At 37.5% G+C, this 22,356-nt stretch overlaps 1 protein-coding gene across 1 annotated transcript; it reads right to left on the bottom strand.

The window, feature by feature from the left end:
* Window positions 1–12,126: 12,126 nt before the first annotated feature.
* Window positions 12,127–19,051, bottom strand: gatm (glycine amidinotransferase (L-arginine:glycine amidinotransferase)). The gene is made up of 9 exons (XM_084712811.1): window positions 18,894–19,051; window positions 17,767–17,985; window positions 17,428–17,623; window positions 16,771–16,961; window positions 16,456–16,593; window positions 14,880–15,044; window positions 14,717–14,780; window positions 14,505–14,621; window positions 12,127–13,282 (listed from the first exon to the last, which is right to left on the bottom strand). Exons 1-9 carry the CDS (start codon window positions 18,960–18,962, stop codon window positions 13,170–13,172), a joined length of 1,272 nt encoding a protein of 423 aa, XP_084568937.1. The 5' UTR covers window positions 18,963–19,051; the 3' UTR covers window positions 12,127–13,169.
* Window positions 19,052–22,356: the final 3,305 nt, after the last annotated feature.

The raw sequence follows: 22,356 nt of genomic DNA, 5'->3' as shown, positions 1-22,356 counted from the left end.
TGCACAATATGAAAAACATCTCTGATTTATTTTTTCTGTCTGGCATCACTACTGACGGATTGACTTTATTCTCAACATTTCAACTTATTTTTTTTTTAACCCATCCTAATTACTCTTCATTAATGAGCTAATAGACTGCTTATTGTTATCAGGGTTGCACTGACAATCATTTTTCATTATTGATTAATCTGACAGTTTTTGTTATCAATAAGTTTATCCTTCATTTTGTCTATACAATCTCAGGAAAGGGTGAAATATCACAGTAGTTTCTGATTAACTGTGTCTGATCTTAAAATTTCCCTTTTACATTTAGATTACAGCTTAGCCGAGGAGGACAGCATTAATGTTTACATCCTGCACTGTCACGAGCACGAGCCTCTTGTCCATGAGTAGGTGCACATTTCCCTCTGCACGGTTGGTGGGTCTGGTTCGGTAGAAAGAAAATAGGTCTTGCATGAAACGGCTCACAGCGAGGTCTGTGAGTTATTTTGAGTAACCAGATCCTGATTTCTGAAAAGAGACACCGCTGTTGAGTTTTTCAGATTTTTTTTTTTGTTGTTGTTGTTGTTGCTTTGAACACCACAAGCTGAGTGCCATCGACTTCCATTATAATGGAGAGAACGCAGCCAGTATCTCTGCAACTTAACAGTCTAGATGGACAAATAGTACTATAGGTAAGAGGAAAAATATATAAATATATTTTTGATTATGGGACAGACCATCCCTTTAAAACTCACTTTTAAAGTCCCTTCTTACTTAAATAGTAATAATAATTCTCCACATTCTCACTGCATTTGTGCAATTTCTCAGGCTGCCAAAACAACAAAGTAATATGCTTCAGAAATGATTTATTGAATTCCCTACAAACACCAGGCATTTCATAGATTAGTGGTAGCAGTATTGAATCAGAGCCTCTGCTGCCACTCATTTTTTAAGGCTGATTTGTTGACATGTAAGAATATAAACAATTGATAACAAAATATAGCCCAATATTTCACACAACACAACTGGATAACATAAACAAACATTTTTGATCTCTTAAATTTGGTTATTTTGACTGGGATAGTCGTTGCCCTCTGGTGGACAAACTGTGGAATAACCACACTGTTTCTAAAACACCACAAACATTACATTTACTGTTATTTATCAGCCAACATAATGCATCTGTTGCAAGCTAATATCAGCCCTAAATGTGAGCTTGATGGATGAAAATGCTGGATCCTACATTGCCCATAATGCAATAGCATATATATTGCTTTTCTTTGGTGAATAGTTTGTAATGCAGACTTTATGTTAGAAATTTGTACTCTCTGAACTAAAGATAGATCTGCAATCACGAGACTTGTTTTTTAAGAATTAACAAAATATCTTCACAGGGAGGGAAGTGCTCCCCGTGACAAGTAAACTGACCTTTAAGTGTAAAATTGGTGGAGTTCCCCTTTAAAGCATGTCAAACAGCGCCAGTGTGTGTGCTGCCTTTGCGAACAATGAGCTTCTACAAGCCACAAGCTGCACAGAGCGACAGACTTGGCTGTTAATTCTCAATACTGGCATCTCTTTCACATTACAAACAAGTATAGATTCAGAGCGAGTATCAATAATTTCTTTCATATGAGGGTGTGGTTACATCGCTTTAGGCAAGACATGAAAAAAAGAAACCAAACCATCAGCAGCTTTAAGATCACTGCAAATTACAGCTTTGAGTGGTTTATTGCGTCTATAAAACAGAAACACACCAGTTTAATATAAGAAGTGTTAAATAAATCTGTGTTAGAGATATGATGACAGACGACAGCACATAAATGAGTCCACTGACAGATCGTGTTCAATCCTTTATAAGCTTTCAGTAACTCTGGCTGCATTATTCATGAGGAGACGACATGTTTACTGTTGCCTTATTTACACTTTTGTCATCATTTATGTGTTTATGTGTCACTTATCATCATTGTACTTTGCGCTACATTCTTTAGTTAGCCTCTGCAGGAAAGTAAACTTCTCCTGTGTTTATGTTTGCGTGTTTTGTTTATATTACATGTAAAGTTTTGTTGTGTCGGTACTGTATTTTTCAGCTGCACTCATTATAATTTCCATTAATCTGAATATGTCAAGTTTGAGTGTTCTTATGCTCTGTAGTTTAAAATAGACACATTTGCAAAATAAAGATCACAGCACTGAATTGTTATGTGAAAATTGTGCACTACATTTGAAATATCCACAGATACAGAAATAGCTTTTTGAACCGGATCAAACATCTGTATTAGATTTTCACCATCAAAATGAATATATAAAAAAATCCCTTCTGACCAATAATTCGAGGTTTAACTTGAACTGCCCTTAAACTGTTATTATTCCCATAACTTTCATCAGAATTGGCTGACCAAACAAATTCACACTTTATGGGGTTTATGAAAGTATTCCTCACCAGGGAATGGCATCATTAGGAGTTTATTGATACCGATACTGATACTGATGCTACTTATTGATACTCTTATTGATGCTACTCACCATAATTTGGTGCAAAAATAAATAAAAACAAGACATGAAAAGATTCAACAGTTATTTTATTTTTAGGTTTCTCCAGGTAACAAGTTAAATTGCCTCCTAAATGAGAGCATTCAGCTACATTTTCACTAAATTTAGTGAAGTGAGCCCAAACTTTTGAATGTTTTTCTCTGTCCGCTGTTTATGTCATATTGCATGACTATTGACAGCAGTGTTGTTTTGCACTTTTGCACAGTAAGTGACCAGTCAGGAACTGGTACCAGTTTAGTTCTGGTTCTTGATACCATCCCCATCCCCCACAACTCCCCTGCGAATTGCAATCAGATAAATTTATTAAATTATTGAGATTTCTTATAGTCTCGGGTTTCATCACCACTTTTGCAGGTAGTAAAGAAACAGGTGGATGAAGCTGTATGCAACATTTCTGTATCAGCTGACAGTTAGAAGACACTTTCCTTTAGAGTTAATCCTTGCAGAAAGAAATCAGAAAAAAAAAATTCCAGTTAACCACTTTTGTATTTTGTCATGCAGATTGTCCTCTCACTCCCCAGTACAATAGAGGTAACTGGAATTGTAGCTGTGGTTGAAAAATTACAAATAATGAAATGTTCAGTATTTTCACAAATAAAGTAAATACATTAAATGCAAATTGCCACATAACAGAGCGTGCAACGCAAACAGCCAGTCATTTAACAGGTGTGTTGTTTAGTTGCGCTGTCGGCATGTGACACAACGCAAAAACACTGTGGAGCAAGAAACTGAGAACAGACTGCAAGGGAGTTGTTGATAAAAAGGAGAGGTCAGTTGTGTGCCTTGATAAATAAATTCAAACTAAGGTGATTAACTTTAAAACTGTGGTGAAATTTAACATTCTTTCTCCTTTGAAATGAAATATTTTCTTGTGATATATATATATTTTTTAATCTGTATCTCCCAGCTCTAACTCTGGGCGTCTGTAAAGTGTTCCAGGCAGTCGAGGAAGCGTGTGGTCAGAGTGTAAAAAGCTTAAGAAAAAAGCTTAAGTACTCGACTACCATTCACTGAAAGGAGTTCAGCCCTGGATAATCCTCCTGTCCTAGTTCACCTTCCTCCTTTGATACCCCGTCCTCTCTGTCTGTGACTGTAACAGGAAATCAAGAAGCCCTGGAAGGAAAGTCTTGAAAGGACCTGCGCGAGAAACATCCAGTTTCGCAGCAGCACATCAAAGATTTGGTGTTTCTTCTAACGTTCAAGGTCGTCTTCTGTGTAGGTGCTCAGTTTGGTCAGAGAACACAAGGTGGGCTCACAGGAAATGTCTTGGTAAAATACAGTGAGAAAACTACTGTACAGTCGTTCCTGAAGTAACAGTTATCATGGCAAAAAACAAACAAAAAAAAACATTCAATTTCAGTTCAAAACAGCTTAAAACATGGGGCTTTATGAGTATGAAGTTTCCATAATCAAATAAAAATAAAAATGAAATAATGAAATAAAATAAGTTAACAATAGTGCAAAGATTGTTACATTCAAAATAAGGGATAATATCTTTCTTACAGCCATAGAAGAGATGATTTAAAGTTTCATATTCAGTCAGCAGAAATTACACATTGACAGATAAGCATGTTTGTTGGATAAATTGTATTTGCAGTTTTAAGGTGTTTCTTTAGTTTTATTTGTGTAATCTGTAAATCTGTAATCTGATTTCCACACAGTTTTTCTAGGTATTTCCTAGAATTGTAGAAACATTTTCTAATATTCATTCAACCTTGATTTTAGCCCACTAACTTTGAATACACAGAGGAAGAGACACTGAGGTAAATAAAATAATAAAACTCTAATGAACTTACATAAAAGTGGCAATAGAGATGTATATAATAGAGATAAAAACAATAAAATATATGATAAAAAAAAGAAGAAGAAATAAACACTTGAATAAATTAAATCAAAACAGCTAAAAATTTAGCCACATGAATCAACTAAAACAGAAACATCTGTATGTAAAATGTGATGCAGTTAAAGATTTAAATCATCCTAAGGATAAAAATGAGAAAAGCTTAAAAAGGTTCTGGATGTTGTTCCATAGTGCAGGTGCATAATGTGAACAGCTGGCACCTGCAATGTAATTCAATCACTGGAGTTTGATTTAAAAAAAATAAAAGAGAGTGCACATAGAGTATATATATATATATGGTTTTGACTTTTGATTCACCATTAAATAATCAGGAAGAATGCACAGGGTCATTCTGACTTTACACGCGTATAAGCAGGATGTGGTGATGAGTGAGAGGAGAAATCTTTAGTCCAATCAAGCCAGCAGTTTTATCTCATCAAAGATAAAACTGAACCAACCCTCCAAACTTCCTGATAAAAACAGAGGCATCGTATTCTCGCTGTGTATCAGCACCACACGTTCACTCCACATTTCCTACAACAGTATTGATCACATTAGTTGTCTGCAATTGATTTTTTAAAAAAAAAACTGTGCTCTTCATCACATCTTGCATGTACCTGTCACTGTCCATGTAGTTTGCACTCCTGCCTGCTCCTGTGTCTTTTCTGATATATCCACTAGAGGGCGCCAAACGACTGAATTTTCACATTCTACACACAGTTGTAAGACTTATACTCGTGTTTTCTTAACAAAATATATTTTCTCAGTGGCTGAATTCAAATTAGTGAGTTAGAATCTCCTCACACGTCTTACAAAATATTCTAAATAACATACAAAAAGAAGAGACATTTTTCTGAAGGCTGTACATTATTAGATTATGTCCTATTTAATGCAAATAGTTTGAAAAAATATCAACTTTTTAAAAGACTACAGAGCAGTCTGGATACTACAGCAAACAATTGAATGTAAACTGAGCAATGCAGCAACATTTCATGTCACTGGTGTTTATTGAACAACCGAGCATTTTAAACAGTTCGGTGTCTCACAGGACGTCCAGACAAAACACAGAGCACCTAAACTGTTTTTCTTACCACTGCCGTCACGCCGCTGTATCGTGTATCGTCTGCACACATTGTGCCTGCATTATCTTTGTTCAGCGCACACTTCTTGGCCCTGATCCACATAGTGGGGCTGCACAGTTCAATATGTCATGTGATTCATTCATTTTGTGATAAAAGCAACAATTTAGACACATTAGGAAAAAAAAAATCTGGATAATGGGCCATTACAACCATCTGTGTGTCTCTGAGAACCAAATGAAATACTCACTCGCAATTCTATGGACTTTTACAAAACAAATGGTCATTGAATTATGTAATTTTAGTCCTATACAATGAAACGAATCAATGGAAACATTTCTCATAGTGTTATTTTAATGGTGGATATAGAGCAAACTGTGTTTTATAATTTATTTAAGTACAGCAGCACACAGCTAACACACCTATAAGTATGTTAGTGTGGTGGTATTGTTAATTTTGTGATCAAACACCAAATTTGGCACATATATAGCTTAATATATTTCTAAGAATCTGGACATTGGGCCAGTGTGTGTTGGCACTCTGGTGACCATGGCAGCCTTTTTCCAAAATGGGAGCCCTGGTTTCGAAACCCCACCATCAGAAACTGCACAGCGGCTGCCCCCTGCTCCTATAGGTTGGGTTAAATGTCTCACTGTACGTTGTGCTCTGTATAACTGTACATGTAACAATAAAGTTGACCTTTACCTTTTTAACCTTTATGGAAGCACCAGGTTGGGGGCAGCCAAAGTGCTCTCTGTCCAGATTCTTCTAAGCTAAATTATGTGCCAAATGTTGGGCTTCATCACAAAATGAACAATAGCTTAACTATTCCCTCCACTAACATAATCATAACTGTATTACTTTGGTGCTTCTGTTCTTTTATAAGCTATAAAACAATGTTTTCTCTGTATCCACCATCAAAATTATACTATGAGAACCATTTTTTACTGATTCACGGCTTTATATAGGACTAATAAAATGATAATGTATTTTGTAAAATAATTTTTAATGAGCATTTTATTTCATTGTCAGGGATACCAGGATCTAGATTATGTCAGTTATTGTTTGTCCCAGTGGTCCAATTGAATAAGAAGGTTTGACCAATCTCTGGTGGCCATTTTGAAAGATGGCGAGCCCAATACCCAAATTTGTTCCCAATGTGTCAGTCCACACATCTGCAGAAATTGGTGTTTTTTATCACAAAATGAATAATTTGTCAGCTGTGCCGCCCCATGAAATACAAAACTGTCATTCAGGCAAGTTAAAGGACACCTTTTTCAAAGCATTACATTTAATGTGGATAAACTCCTGATTCGTCTTTCCGCTCTGGTTCAGTGACTCACTAGTGAATGAATAAATGTGTTTTATAGTTGAGAAGTTTTAAAGAACTCCAGCATATCAAACATTAACCCAACATATTGTAATGCAGACCAAAAATAAAGCTGTAAGCTGTCGTTCAAAGGATTACTACAGACTGACAGATCACGTTGTCTTGACAAACAGAGGAGTTCAAACGGTACAAATTAAAAACCTTGATAGATCGACCTACAACGCGTGTGATCTGGTTAAAGAGATAGTTTAGAGATATAGTGGGTATGGAGAATTTTACTGTTTTTACATCAGGTCAAACAGTAATATTTGGCTTTTTTGGCTCAATTGTTGAGTCTCTATGGAATCAAATTAAACCTACTGGCATTCAGGAATTGAACGAAACTAAACAAGTAAACCAAGGGAGGGTGAGGGGTCGTCTTATTCCGAGTTTTGTCTGAGATATAGACTATTCAATCTCAGCTGTTCTGACCTTTAACTCAATCACATAACTCAGCTGTCCACCACTGCACCACCGTCTTGCATTATAAGACAAACAACTTATGCACTTTGTCCTTGCTTCTAGAAGTGCAATAACTATATTTTCTTACGTTACCCAAGTGCAAATACATTTTCTCATTCAATAGTTGCATCATGTCAACTTCTCTGTCTCCCTGACTTACTGTGTCAATAGGATTTAAAGACCCACTGTGTTAGATTTAAAGAGATTTATTGGCCAAATAGCAGAAATGGAATATAATATTCATGTGTATGTTTTCACTGATGTATAATCACCTGAAAATAAGGATTATACCAGTTAGTGTTACGAAGTGTTCAATTTTAACTCAGAAAAAGGTCAATAATTACACAAAATTTGTGTTAATGCACACGTTTCATCAAGAGTTACATTTAGAGGTAAATATAGACACTTAAAAAGTGCTGAGATCAAGTCATACATGTTTTTTGCACGTTTAGCAGCCACCATTGTTTCTCCTACATGCTTGCAAGAGTGTGAGACACTGTTTGCAATCTAACAGCTCACCACTAGATGCCATTAAATCCTGCAGACTGATCCTTTGAAACCTTTTTTTCATGCTTTCGTGATGCATAAAGTATTCTAGTTTTATGAAGTTACTTATTCAGCCATCTGTTCTTATACTTTTGATGCTGTAATGCTTCAGTTTCTTTGCAAAATACCAATAAACTTAACTCATCTTATATTTCTCACATACCACTATTCACCCTAATATGGACAAAAAATAAATCACTTCTGCATATTCTCTGAGACGCCTTTATTGATTTACTGTAAGTATACCCTCTAAAGTTTCAGCTACCAGACATTTTTGAACATGTGGATCCTCTCTGGCCGACTGTTTTGGACCCATTCAGCCTATAAAATCACTCTCAGTCAAGAGACTCTGAGGAGATGACTGAAGCTGTTTTCCCGCAGACATTGACGCCTGATCATTACCAGATCCCGATCAATTTTCCTGTTTCCGACAGTTGTTGAGGCAGCTGTAGTGTTGCGCAATTAGGCAGCTGTGCAAACAAGTGATCCATCTGCAGAAGACTACGTAGACACAGGAAAAAAAAAAAAAAAAAAGACCTTGTGCGACTGAATAGCTGTGAAGAGAAGCGACTTGGCTTCAAGTGAGCGTGTCCTGACACTCGGTCACCTTCAGCCCACAGTGTGATTCTGAGTGTGATTTATCAGTACAGGCCTCAGCTGTAGCCTGATAGCATTCACCCTGTAGTGTCTGATCCAGGCCACATTGTGACAAAGGTGAAGCAGTTGAATAAGCGCCATGCTTGTGCTGAATGTCAGAGAGCTGCACATAGTTTGGACGTGTGTGCTGGTAGCAAACTGTTTTAGTCCCAGTAAAGTCATATGCTGTCACCACGGTGTCAGAAAAGGGTTAAAAGGGTTAAATACACTGAGGAAATAGTGAATTCAAACTCCATTGCTTCAAATGTTTTCCTAACAGCACAGCTAGATCAATCCTCGAGACGTTTGTCACAAATCAAAGCTGTCTTTAAAAGTCTTCAGTGACAGGACAGAACAGGACATGACAGTTTATTTGGTTAAAATGATGATCAATCAAGTCAAATAACGACTAACCATGAAGATGGAAGCATTTTAAATTTTAAGAAAGTGAGCAAAGAATGTATTTTATTTAATGTGATGAAGTTTTAATCATCAAGAAGTTATGATCAGTGGTGGAATGTAACTAAATACATTTACCCAAGTAGCCTTCTGAAATACTTTTACTTTCAAGAGTCTCTTTACTTTTGTACTTTTTAGTTTTTGCATGCAAAACAAACAATTAACTGATTGACAGAAAATTAATTGGCAGCTATTTCGATAATCATTCAGCACATTTTTCAATAACATTTCATGGTTGCACCTTCACAAAGGCAAACATTTGTGTGCCAAGCAAGCAGGATAAATGATGGTGGCTGCAAAACCTGTGAAAAAGCCGGTGTTTGTTTGTTCGTTCAGGGCCACTGTAGAAACACGACAGTGGACATGGAGACTCTATGGAAGAGGAAGAAAGAAAACCAACAATTATGCTGTAATTCAAAAATTTATATGGACATTATTTTCATATATATATGTTACACACTTAACTTTTAATATTTTTGAGGTTAGACAATCAGAATCAGAAATACTTTATTGATCCCCGGGGAGAAATTGTTAGTGTTACAGTTGCACCCAGTCTTCTGTTGCACACAGCTGAATTCACTGACCTGAAATATACATCAACAGCATTGCTTGTATAGGTGTAGATTTTAAATCCAAACTTATGTGCCTGATTATTTGCTAGTGTCATTTATAAACTTTAATTTTAAACTTCAGTGTGCCATGTGCAATTTTCACCACTAGATGGCAGCAGAAGGCAAACGTCAACAGACTGCTGCACTACTTCTCTCACAATTAAAATTCCTTATTTATTTATTTATTTTTTATGATCCTTTTCAGCATGTTATCATTCAGACAGCATCAGACAACAGATCAGACAGATTTTTTTTTTTTCAAATAATATATTGTCTTGGAGACTCCAAACATTCAAATACTGAGACTGTCAAATGTAGTTATCATACAGTACACAATGCTGCAGAGCTGGAGAGCAGTAAACTACATGTTATTAAATCAATATTTAACTACATTGTGCAGTAGCTTTCAACTATATTCATATTTGCATAGTGAGTAAAGTAGTTAAATTACTTTTTGGGCCATTTTTTTGTGTAAATTACTCAATTACAAGCAATTTTGGGCAATAAAAGAAAAAGGAATGATGAAAAATGTTTATTATACCATTGCTTCTCTGTGTGTAATAGAACCCAATTTTACAGATAGGCCCGCTGTTTAGACCAGTGTTCAAGCTGTTTTGTCTTAAAAGGTTCAGTTTGAACTGTTTTAGTTGTTAGGACTGTACAAATCAGATTGATGAATAAAAAAACAGCCTTTTTTCTTTTTTCTTTTTTTTTTTTTAGAGCACTGCTCAAGTCAGTCAGTCAGATAATACAAAAGATTTGTTTACAAAAAATATAACATTCCTTGCAGTTTTGTCCTTGGAAAGCCTAGATGTGATTGTTCTGTGAAGGACAGATTGAGGTCTCAGGGGTTTTCCAGGAAGGTTATATTTTGTTATGATTTTGTATCACATGCACATTGTCAACCTCATGTTTGTTTGGTTTTTTTTTGCAAGGTAGTTTGAAATACTTTGTCTAAGTAGCTTTAGTTGCCCACATTTCTGCCTAGGGTAGCTTTGCTGTAGTTCAACAAATTTAAGTTTAGTTTTTAAAACTATGCTTTTAAAACAGTTTTCCCAACACTGGCTACATAAAAATCTCTGATAAACTGCATACATTACTAGAAATTACTGAGGAAGAATGAAATTAAAATAAATTGAAGTTAACTTTCTTATCTGAAAGAGGAAAAAAAGTTACAAAAACAATAATGAGAAGTAAATAATAAGAGACACAAAACTTTCAGTAGTGTTTAATAGCACCACTGGGATAAAAAATATCTTGACATAGTAAATAATAAGATTTTTCCTGGTCACTTAATCAACTGTGAGCTACACAAAGTACTTTTTCAGTATTATACTTATCTTGTCCTTGTTCAATACACATTTCACCTCACTGACCTTTCAGCAGAAGGAGAAAAAAAAGGAATGAATAAATTAAGTTTCAGTGATACAATCTATGTTTTTGCACTGGTGGAATTCATTCTACAGAGTCAAACAGATTTTCTTCTCTCAGACATAAATAAAGCAGTTACTGCATTTACCAAGACTACTATAACTGCTTATCCATTTGCAGCAGCCTGGTTTACATAATAATATATGATGCAATATTTCTTCCACTGACCTCAGCCTGGTTAATGTTTACAGACATAAAGGTGTTACAGTAAATGTGCCACCCTCAGCAGGCTGAGGTGCCATTTATCATCCAGGTGAATAGATCCCAGGTTTACAGGATCGTGTGACTCATAATAGCCTACTTTACTCCACTACGTGTATGATATCACCTTTTGATACCTTAAGGTACAAGGTGCAAGGTTAACTTATGAACGTAGTATATTTTTATAACACAGCGTTGTATAATGAGATGTTAGCTGTAATTCCCTTCATGCTACATACAGTTTATTTTAGTTGAGTTTATCTGGATCCCCATTAGCTGCAGCAAATGCTTCCGCTATTCTTACTGGAGTCTGAGACGTGCAGAAAAATTATATAATACTTAACACATAACAGTACATACATTACAACATAAGAGGACAAAGTAAAACAAAACACACAGCACAGACAGTGCAGTTATTCAAATAATGTAAATTATATAAATGTCCTTACAATCACCATTTCACTTATTTCAAAACAATTTTCAAAATCATAACTTTCTTACTCTCACACCCATATTTAAATTAGCCTATTTATACATTATATAATTATACTATAAACCATATTACAAATTATATTACATATTGTGACATAATCATACGATATTAACAACAATAGTAATGACACTATTAACATTAACAAGAACATCAATTTAATAATAATAATAATAATAATAATAATAATAATAATAATGATAATGATAATAAGGTAAAAGTAAATACAGTAAGTAGATTAGAAGTACTAAGCAGTACAGTGAGTACAATTTGCTGTTAATACTCCTGTTTACTTAAATAAAACTTTTGATTGACTTTTACTTGTAATTAATTATTTTTATGTTCTATTGTCAATAATTTAATACTAAGATCTCAGTACTTCTCACAACACTGGTGCTATGGGTTATGGACAAAAATATGTTAAATATGACAAATAATGTAATTTAAAAAAATGAACACAAACACGAAAATGACACACAAGTCTTTTTAATTATATTTTATAACATACACAGTGCATCATACAAAATATCACTTGCATTCCTCTGTTGCGCTACAACTTCTATTGACTTCATTGTTTCAAAACAAAATATCGAGGCAGACATCGCACACAAAAGCAGCCAAGCACTGAGAATGACTAGTAGCAAATAACTGGCCCAGATTTGTAATAGGAGAAAACAGCAAGAGGCAAAAGGTATACAATATCTGATATGGACCGCTTACTTTTTAAGTAAATATATATAAAAACATCTAATTGTAGGGAAATCCAATAAAGAGTATGAAAAATATGAATACTTAACACAAATCAATATTGTTTAATGACCTACGTAACAACTTTTATACATTCCTTTAAATAAAAAAAATACTTTGGAAAAAAAGATTTCAGGTTTATTGAGTTTTCATGAGGAGGTAGCTTCTCTCCTCCTGTGCCCCCATTCGATGACTTTCACATACCAAATTGTACCTTGTCCTCAGAGTTATGACTTCCAGATGTTTACGTCATAAACTATTCAGCTTCACAATAGCCAGGCCAGAAATGCAGTTAATATTGAGATTACTGATTGATGTAAAGTGGTGTTGATTTGTTGCTATTGAGCATATATATATGTATATATATTTAATACCTGAACAAAGCTGTTTGCAAAGGCAGTTTGATGCACAGCAATGTCAAATCAAAACAATTCAAACATGTTCATTTAAGACATAAAGACCCAATCCAGAGGAGGACTCTGGTGCCACCTATCATGACAAGATTACTTCATTTTTAGTTAGAACAATAAACTGTCTGCTCACAGGTTTGACTCTGAGCTGCAGCAGGTGACACCCAACACACACACACACAGACACACACGTGTTTCTAATGTGTTGTATCACAGGCCTCCACCCTTCATTCACCTGCGTGTACATACATGATTCACTGACGATAAAAGATTTGCCGATTACAGTGGTGTTAAGATTCAGGACTGAGGCTTAAATCTTCAAAAAGCTCAATAAAAACTGCCTATTTCTGGCAAGGCTAGTGGAAGTAGGACTGCAGGGTACCACGGCGGCGGACATCGGTTGTCCAGCAGTGGAAGCCACCACCCAGGGAATTGGCATGACGAATGTTCACCTTTATGGTCTTGATACCTGCAACAGAAAAGACATTTATGCATCATTGCACAGAAAACAGAGGCATTTTCCTTTAGAGACAAATATTGTTCAGTATCTGTCTTTTGCAAAAAACAGAGGAGAAGATGTTTGAGGGAGTTACCCATGATGCATATTAAGATACAAGCACCACATTCTTTCATGGACCAGTATTAGTTTTTGAGTGAGTGAGAGAATGATAAACTGGTGTTCACAAGGACAGAGAGACCTTCATATTTTTTTTAATTTTTTTCTACCGTTCAGCCTGTATCTAATCTTTCATTCTGCATGTAGTCCGTCGATGTACATGTGACTGACAAAATCTGTCCCTGTGGATTTTTTAGAGCCTTAACAGAGCAATGTGTGGCAATTATGGTCTTGATACCAGCAGCAAAAACACACATTATTCCATATTTACATTAGAACAGTAACCTCAGTTTTGTCTTTTATGCGCTGCAGAACAGGAAGGTGTTGTAAACCAGCGTCAGGCCCATTTAACTGTGTCTGATCTTATTGTGTCACTTTTAATGTTTTCCTGGACGATAATAAGAAGAGAACAAAGAGGCCTTGGGATAGAGTGATTTTTCATCTGGGGTCAGACAGATTTATCAGTTATCAGTTTATCAGTCAGTTTGTATCGGTATTGATGTGCATATCTGATTTTTGTTTTTAATAGAACATAATAAAGATGACTTTTCAAACTGAGAAAATGTAAATAAAAATCACATTTGTATGTAATTTTTTTCAGTGTGACTGAAGAGTTGCTGCAAGAGTTTATTTGTTGTAAATCAGTACAAAATGACCTCAACTCGTCTTTTCAAAAACAATCAACCTAAATATTTAAGGACGCCTGGACACTAATTTTTAAAGTTAAAACAAAGAGTTTATTTTTTACAGTGTTTCTGTGCATGTTGGTACCCTGGATAATAGGGTGCACTGCACTATACCTATAACAACATATCTATTTTTGCTTATTTGTTAATTAATCCTTAATTTAACTATTATTCTTCTCAATTTGTGTATTTATGTTTATTTGTTTGTTTATTGTCCTTGCACAGAGTAAGTTAGATAACATCTAAATGTTGTCATGGGTAGAAGGAAGAAGGAATTTCTATCAAATGTGTCTATACAGTGACAGTCTGAATATTAACAATAATTCAGGAAAAATTAAAATTCAGAAATTGTTGAAAATTAATCTTGTATGATATGAATATGAACTGACCGAGACTCTCAAACATTTTCTGAATGGTGCTTTCATTGGCCTCAACCATGACACGCTTCTCATCCAACATCAGCACATTCATGGACAGCCATTTGGAGGACATCCACAGTGGGTGGTCTACAGAGAAAGAAATGGTCTTTTTCAGTAAAAAAAAATCTCAAAGTTTTGCTTATGTAAGAGAAGATAAGACTTAGATAAGTTTAAGTACCCACCATCAGGAATCAGAGGGGTTGGAGGTTTCACAATAGTCCAGCCGGCCTTCTTGAACATTTCAATCTGAGGTAAAGGGACAAAGAGCAGCGGTGAACGTGGAGGAATCCGTGGTTAAAGTCCACAAGAGGGCAGCAGAGCGCACTGTGAGAAACAGAACCGTACCTGGTGACATGGGCGATCAGGGTTTGACAGCACCAGTCCTGGCCCGATGATGTTGAAAGTGGCGTCGATGTGCATGGGGTTGGGGTCCTTGAAGGAGATGATGTGGACATTGTAGTCTGGGGCCAAATGACGACGCATCCACTCAATTCCCATGAAATTTGTAACCTGCAAAAACAACAGAGGAGAGGAGGTGTGAGGGAGTTACTCAAGCTGCACATTCAGATGCAAGTGAAGCAAGGACAAGGACACAGAGGGTTCTGTGTTTTGTCTACTGTTGAGCTGGTGTCTAATCTTTCATTCTGCACGTAGTCTGTCGCTCTGACAAATAAGGAAAAGACTGTTGGACAAGAACGAAGAATTTATCCCTGTAGAGTTTTAAGAGAAATTACCCAGAGCTGCCATGCTCGGAAGTTCCAATTTAAGTGATTTGCATAAGAGGTTCTCTCATTTTCTATCTCAGATAGAACACACTGCTATTCCGGGATGAAGATGAATCAGTTCACCCGCCCAAAGTCTGGTGTCAACATTGATATTAGGGGCAGAATCACATGTAACACTAAATATGTGGTTTACCTTTTTTTAGCTTCATTTTATTTCACCCTCACAGCAGTTATAACCCATAATTTACTCACTACTTATATTTTCAACTGTGCACTACTGACCAACAATCAATAGTGTAACACTCTGTGCAATTATTATTCAGTGATTGATCTGTACAATACATAGAGTGTTATTATTTACAGTTACACATTGTATCCTGATGCACGTTAGGGTGAGGTGCATCAGAATTTCTTATTTGTCATTTTCTATATCCTCTTTCAATTCAAAATATATTTGTTTGAATTAACAAACGAATAATAAATATAAATACATTATAATAAATTATAATTTTATATCATAATTTAGATGTGTATATGAATATTTGCTGCTACACATTGAGGAAAGGAGTATCTTATTGCCTGTAAAACCAAAAAGGTTATTTATATGATACAGGCCTTTGTTTTTATTCTAAATATTTTGATTCTTTCTTTATTATTATGGATATCTTGCGTTTGCCACATTTAATCTTTTGTGGTGTTTCTTGCTGCTCTATCTATACTGTATATAACATTTTGTAAAGTGTTATTTAAGTATGCCATGTTGAATAGACACATTTTGGGTTACAGTTGTTTATGTACAAACTTGCTAACACCCCTTGTTTGCACTTCTTCAGTTTCTGGACCAAATATGGTATCACTCATGTCCCTAACAGGACACTCCCCTTGCCTCTCTGTTAGTCTGGGACATGAACTGGCCTTGAACCACATGCATACATACATACTTCTATTTTCTTTATTTCTCTGTGCTTAGATATGTTTCTACTCTTGAATGGGATCATTTATAACGTGGTAATTTTCCCCCCTGGGATCAATACAGTATTTATGATTCTAATTTTGAAAATGGAATATGTATCATGTTGAGGAAACAAAACAAGAGACATACCAGGAATAAATAAATCATTGGTGGCTTGACATTTTAATAGTCATAACCACAGTTTACATAGGCAGTGAGACTTTGACTTTGACAGCCTTCATACCTGACTCCTCTGGACAAACAGATCCCTCCCAGCTCGGATGAAATCAGCAGCATCGAAGCACGGCTCGTACTCTGTGGTAACAAACTTCCCCTCGGCGGCCAGCTTGTGTCTGTCCTCCACCGTCTTCATGGGGTAGTCCTGCGAGACACCACGCAATAATGATTTACACTGTAGCAGTTAGGCAGTCATGTGCAGTCTCTTGTCACGTATCATGCAATAAATAGCACGGGGCCAAGAGGTCAGAGGTGATAAAGTGTTTTAATGCAGGTTTAACTTCATGGTATCTGCCGCTGAGCTGACAAGATAAATCCTCACCTCATCGTACAGCTCATTAGCCATGGTGGGTTTGGGAGCAGTGGTCCATTTAGCACCTTTTCTGAAGTACTCCTTGATCAAAGGTCTGTAGGCTCGGTACTCAAAGAAGCGAGCCCTCCAGGCCATAGGAGCCTCAATAATCTCGTTTCCCACAACCATGAGGATGTCTCTGGGCATGGCAGCATACATGCCTGCAACAGATTCATCAACACACAGTTAGCTTGCACAGAATACGATACAATGTGATGCTTTAACACTGATGAATAGTCTAGCAGTGGAAGAAGTATCCCATTAAATTAATTACCACCTATTTTGATAATAGATTAACTGACTTGAGTCATTTAAGAGAAAATGTCCACATTTTTTTTTTTATTTCAGCTTCTTAAATATAAATGTTTTTCATTTTCTTTAGTCCTCTATGACAGTAAACTCAATATCTTTGTGATGTGGACAGAGTGAGGCATTTGAGGATGTCAGCCCAGACTTTGGGAAACAGTGATCAACATTTTTCACCATTTTTCACCAAAACAACTAATCGATTAATCAAGAAAATGATTGACAAGTGGATCGATGATAAAAATAATAGATAGTTGCAGCACAAATACATTCAAAAGGCTTATCAGTGTATAGTATTCTGCTTTTTCTCTTAATTTTTACCTGATGATGTGAAGTCTGGAGTTTTGTACTCCAGAGACCAGTCGATCGGTTCTGGTCTTTTCACGGTGACACCCTCATGTTGCAGAATATTGCACATTTCTTCAATCTCGGCGACTGCTTTTTTCAAGTGGTCCGCAGGAAAAGAATGGCCCCCATACGTCTGGTAGAAGGGCCAGTTCTTCTCATAAGTGTTAGCCTGTGGAGAGGTTCACGGTATGACAACATGTTAATCTCACTGACTCACTTAAATTTGAGTAACAGTTTTGATGCTCTATTGATAAGAAACACCAGTGACTCACATATGGATATTATGTCATCTGCATGTTTCACAGAACTTACTTTCACTTCCACAGTGAAGGGAGGCACACGGGCATTCTCAGCACGACCCACAATCACCTCCTCAAGAGGGTCCCATTCATTGTAGCTGCACACAGGGCACTCCTGCGGCACGGGTTCAGTAACATGTTCCTCTTCAACTGCACGCTGAGGCTGTGCAGCTGCTGCACTTGAAGTGCTCTGGAAGGCTCTCTGAGCCCATCCAGTCACCGCACGGCCAAGCTGCGGAGGAAAACAATGACTTTTTTTAGATTCTGCAGGGGAAAAAAAGATGCAGGTTTATGCTGCTGGACTGATATTACAGATACAGGGCTAGGCTTTTGTATTAAATATGCCAATTATTTAGATTTAATAGACTTTTCTCAGAAAAAAGATCAGTGTATACATATCAACAGAAACAAAAACATTGCTGTATGATTGTTTATTTTTTTTTAATACTACTTTAGTGCCAGAAATGAAACTGCAATCAGAAGTGATACAGTCAAATAGTTGATTTGGCTGGCAGCACACATACAAAACGGCAACTTCAGATAGAGTTTGACGGTGCTGACCGATAAAAGAGACGCGGTGACCTTAGATATCAATGAGAAATGCCTTCAGTTTGTTTGGTGCCAAAGTACACGTGTTATTAAGAAGCTTTATCTCCTGCAGATAGTGTGGCCTCTGCTGGGTCAGGAGCAGCTCAAGTGTCACTGAGTTTGGGAGAGCATCTGTGCCAAACAGCTGTTCACTGTCACTCAGGGACCAGAGGAAAAAAAAAAAAAAAAAAGGCTCTCTCAGCAGATAAAAACAAATCAATTCTTTCTTGGACTAAAGTCTGCTTGTTACAATCAGTGTTTTTTTTCCCCAAATAGGTGATTAGATCGGATCTGACTCTCAAGATTTTTGTATTTTCTGCAAATCAAAAGGCTTAGTCAAACAAGAGAATGCATGAATCAATAAATCAGTTAAACTGATCTCAAATGAAAGAAGCAGCTCAGATGAAGCCTAGTGAAGAACATGAACAAAATTTCTTTATTCGCATGTGCTGTTTTATCAAACGTTTTTCTAAGAAAAGAAAAGAAAAGAAAAGAAAAAGAAAAAAAAGGAAATAAATAAATAAAAATAAAATAAACCACCATAATACCAACCATGGCTCCGATCAGATGGGCAGCCTCGGCCCCCCTGCTACCTCCTCTCAGACACCTGACTCGCAGCATTGTCCAATGTAATAGTGAGTGTGTCAGTGAAATCACGCAGCAGCGGCGCAGGATCCAACTCGCAGTTTGCACATGAATGGATGCGCCTCGGCTTTATAGGAGCGTCTTCTGCGTGCCTCTGAGACCATTGGTCGCTTTCATGTTGAGAGGCAACGTGACTCGAGAAAAAGCATTTCTGAAACACAATCCCTTACGCCAGCAAATTCTTATCAACTGGGCTACGAGCGTTAAAGGTTTCCGAGGAGAAAATCGGAGAATGTGTCGGGAATTATCTTCTCTCCGCAGAATATTTGTGTTCTCCCTGAAGGTAGTCTTATTTGCTAAAAGAATAAATAATGAAGGAACAGTATAAACCGATTGAAGACATGCTGGCATTTCAAAATAAACTTTTTTTTTTTCAACCTACTGCAATACATCCTGTTAAATTTTAGATTCATAGTTTTTATTTGGAAAATTTGAAAGAAAGATAAAAAAAAAGGAATAAAAAACCCAATGCAAAACAAGAATAATAAATGAACAGGTTCAGCAAATTCAAATTAAGTCTATATCTATAGATATACTTATATAATCTATAATCAGTATTACAAAAGGAGTAGGAAGAAGTTTTTTATGCAGTGTTGGCTGTTGTACAAAAAGGCTGAAAACAGCCTAAATTGACCCTTTAGTGATTTAAAACATGTCTATAAAATAATGACTTTTTCTTTATCTTTAATTAATATTTCATAAATGTTGTAATATTTATTATAACTGACAGCTCCAGACTTTACTGTGTTATGATTCAGTTTGTCATGCTTCCTTATTTGAATCCGGTGTAATATAATCTCAATAACAGTGTCATTTATTTGGGGAACATTACCGAATGCACTCTGGACGCTCAGCATAAGGTCACACAGTTCATAGATTAATTTATGTGGACTGAACAATTGGTTTGTACGGCTTGTTTGACCACATGCTTCGCCGGGGTGTGCTCACAGGTGTTTCACAACCTAAAGACCTCAGTGACTGACTGCTGATATATGCTCTAAAATAATCTCTGGCTGATGCCCAAAGGTTCAAAGGATATGACCGAGGATGCCTTCAGCGCCCAGCAGCATCATTTACTGCTCCAACAGTCACAAGGAAGATTTTGTGATATGAAGTCACTTTTTTAAAAAAAAAAGTACAGCAGCATTTATCAATGCATGATTACTATAAAGCAGAAACCTGCAAACAAGCTGATACTGCGTCTCTGCTGCATGACTAGCTGGCACATTTACAGTGACAGAGCTCTCTATCTCTCCGCCCAACATATTCCATATCTCAGGGGACTGACCCCACGGGTGCAGCTGACGTGGACACTAACACATCACCTGTGGTGGCCACGCACTGATTAACACATGGTTATTTAAGCACCACACCTACGTGCCACCTCTGATTCCTTGAACTTCACAATCAAGCAGTCTGTGTATTTTGATATTTAAGTTGTGCATGTTTTAGTGTGAATTTTGATATCAGTGTTTTCCATTTAACTTGTGAGCAGGAGAGCTGGTCTACGCCCCTCTGTGTCGCTGCTGCAGGCTGGTGGAAGGGTGGCAGCTTGCAGGGTCAGCTATTCTGGCATGCATTGTCTCATGAAATCATACCTGCTCAGATGAAACAGCAGGCATGCTTCCCAGCAAATCACCACTGATGAGGCACACCCACTGGCAGAGGGGGCAATTGCCCCTACCTGGTGCAATGTTGCAAATGTGTCCTCTTAGATGCCATTGAGGGTGGTCCTCCAGGGGACAAAACATGATAAAGTGTCTTCTAGAGTGCTCCTCCACTGGAGACAGCGTGGTTAAGTGCCCTCTAGAGTGACCAAATGTCCAAAACAAGATGCTAAAATGTCCTCTGGGATGGTCTTCCAGTAGACAAAATATTATAAAATGCCCTCTAGGGTGCCCTTCCACTGGATGAAATATGATAAAGTGCCCTCTAGAATGGGCTACCAGTAGAAAAAATATGCTAAAGTGGTCCCTAGTGTACTCTTCCAGTGGAGAAAGTGTGGAGAAATGTCCTAGTGGCAGGTTAACAAGGAGGATGCATTGTGGTCATTATGTGCACAAGGGGGGTGGCATCCCCCTTTCATCCCCCCTCAAATTGTGTACTGGGCATGATCAATGTGTACTTGGCTTAGGGCTGGACCATGTACGACAGGCCAGGCATGGCCAGTCAGGACTCACCTTCCTGAATAAATTGCTTAAGGCTGACCCAAAAACTTTAAAGCTTCTGTGGTAAATGTCGTTGAAATGTATTATTGTAATACTTTTTTTTTTTTTTTTGAAAAGAGGAAGGAGACGTTGCATCACCTTCCTTGAAAAGGTGGCAAATGACTGATAAAAGGTGGGAAAAGTGTCCAAACCCATGCATGTGATACAACTGCACAGAAAAGCATCCACACAAGGGAGCATTTCTGCTCCAACTTCATCAGTGTGCAAGCTTGACCCTCTCTATGCGCAGTGGTAGATGTCGCCTTTCTGGCCCTCATCTCTCATTAGACATAATTACAATAATAGAACAGTACACAATATGTTTGAAGAAAGTTTGAAAAATATTCACCTCTACTTTTACCAAAACATCTGCGACCCACAATGGTATTCAGGACAGCTGTAGAATTGTTTCACCCTGCCAGCTTGATTGAGGGAGGCTAGGTCTCTGTCATTTTCTTGCAAATGTCCAGCCACTGTTATTGAGCAGCTGCAGCAGGTGAAGCGGCCAAGATCAGTGGTTTGGGATGACCAAGTAGGGGCGGAGTCTGAATCACCTCATACCCTGGGTATGGCTATCAGGAAAAAGTTGGCAACTCCATCTCCTCGCTGGATGAGGAGGAGGACCTGGGTCTGGTGTGCTCCATGTCAGATGCATCAGATGAAGGGGCTGTGGAGCTGTGACAATCCAGGGACAGCTGGTTAACACGGGGGCTATCAGCTTGTATCAGCTGTTGAGGTACAGCAGGTGTCCTCACTCTTTGCTCTTTGCTAAGCTGATGAAAAAGCGAACAGTGGCAACTTCCAGGGCCATGGCCTCCCTTAGGATGTTGAGATCCAACCTCTGACTGTCTCAGTCACGGCTGTAGAGGGAAGACTGGGCCTGTCTGCTTAGGCTGACTTGTGGTCTTCCATGGCATGGCCATCCGCCATGCCAAGATGCCCACCAGTGTTCTCAGGTGGTCCCGGGATTACTCTGGCAGGACTGACTGACACGTTTGCCTCTAGCAGCCTCTAGGAACAGCACCTGCCCTGGAAGACCCTTGAGTGCCCCGCTGAATGGCTTCCCCCATGACTCAAGGTTATTGTTTGCAGTTTCTGTGCCCACCTCCATTGACAAGGTCAGCCACCTTTCCAGTGGTAGCAGACTCTCAGGAGGGTTCTGG

Source organism: Lutjanus erythropterus, chromosome 1 (genome assembly GCF_056507025.1).
Source record: "Lutjanus erythropterus isolate fLutEry1 chromosome 1, fLutEry1.hap2, whole genome shotgun sequence".
NCBI lineage: Eukaryota > Metazoa > Chordata > Actinopteri > Lutjaniformes > Lutjanidae > Lutjanus > Lutjanus erythropterus.
This window is presented reverse-complemented; position numbering and strand designations above follow the sequence as displayed.

What these genes read in the sequence shown, in the direction of transcription:
- gatm (XM_084712811.1), bottom strand. Translation starts at nt 18,962, where the DNA reads ATGCTGCGAGTCAGGTGTCTGAGAGGAGGTAGCAGGGGGGCCGAGGCT. An exon ending in CCCATCTGATCGGAGCCATG is followed by an intron (nt 17,986 to 18,893) that starts GTTGGTATTATG and finishes TTTCCTCCGCAG; the next exon opens with CTTGGCCGTGCGGTGACTGG. An exon ending in AACCCCTCTGATTCCTGATG is followed by an intron (nt 14,622 to 14,716) that starts GTGGGTACTTAA and finishes CTTTCTCTGTAG; the next exon opens with ACCACCCACTGTGGATGTCC.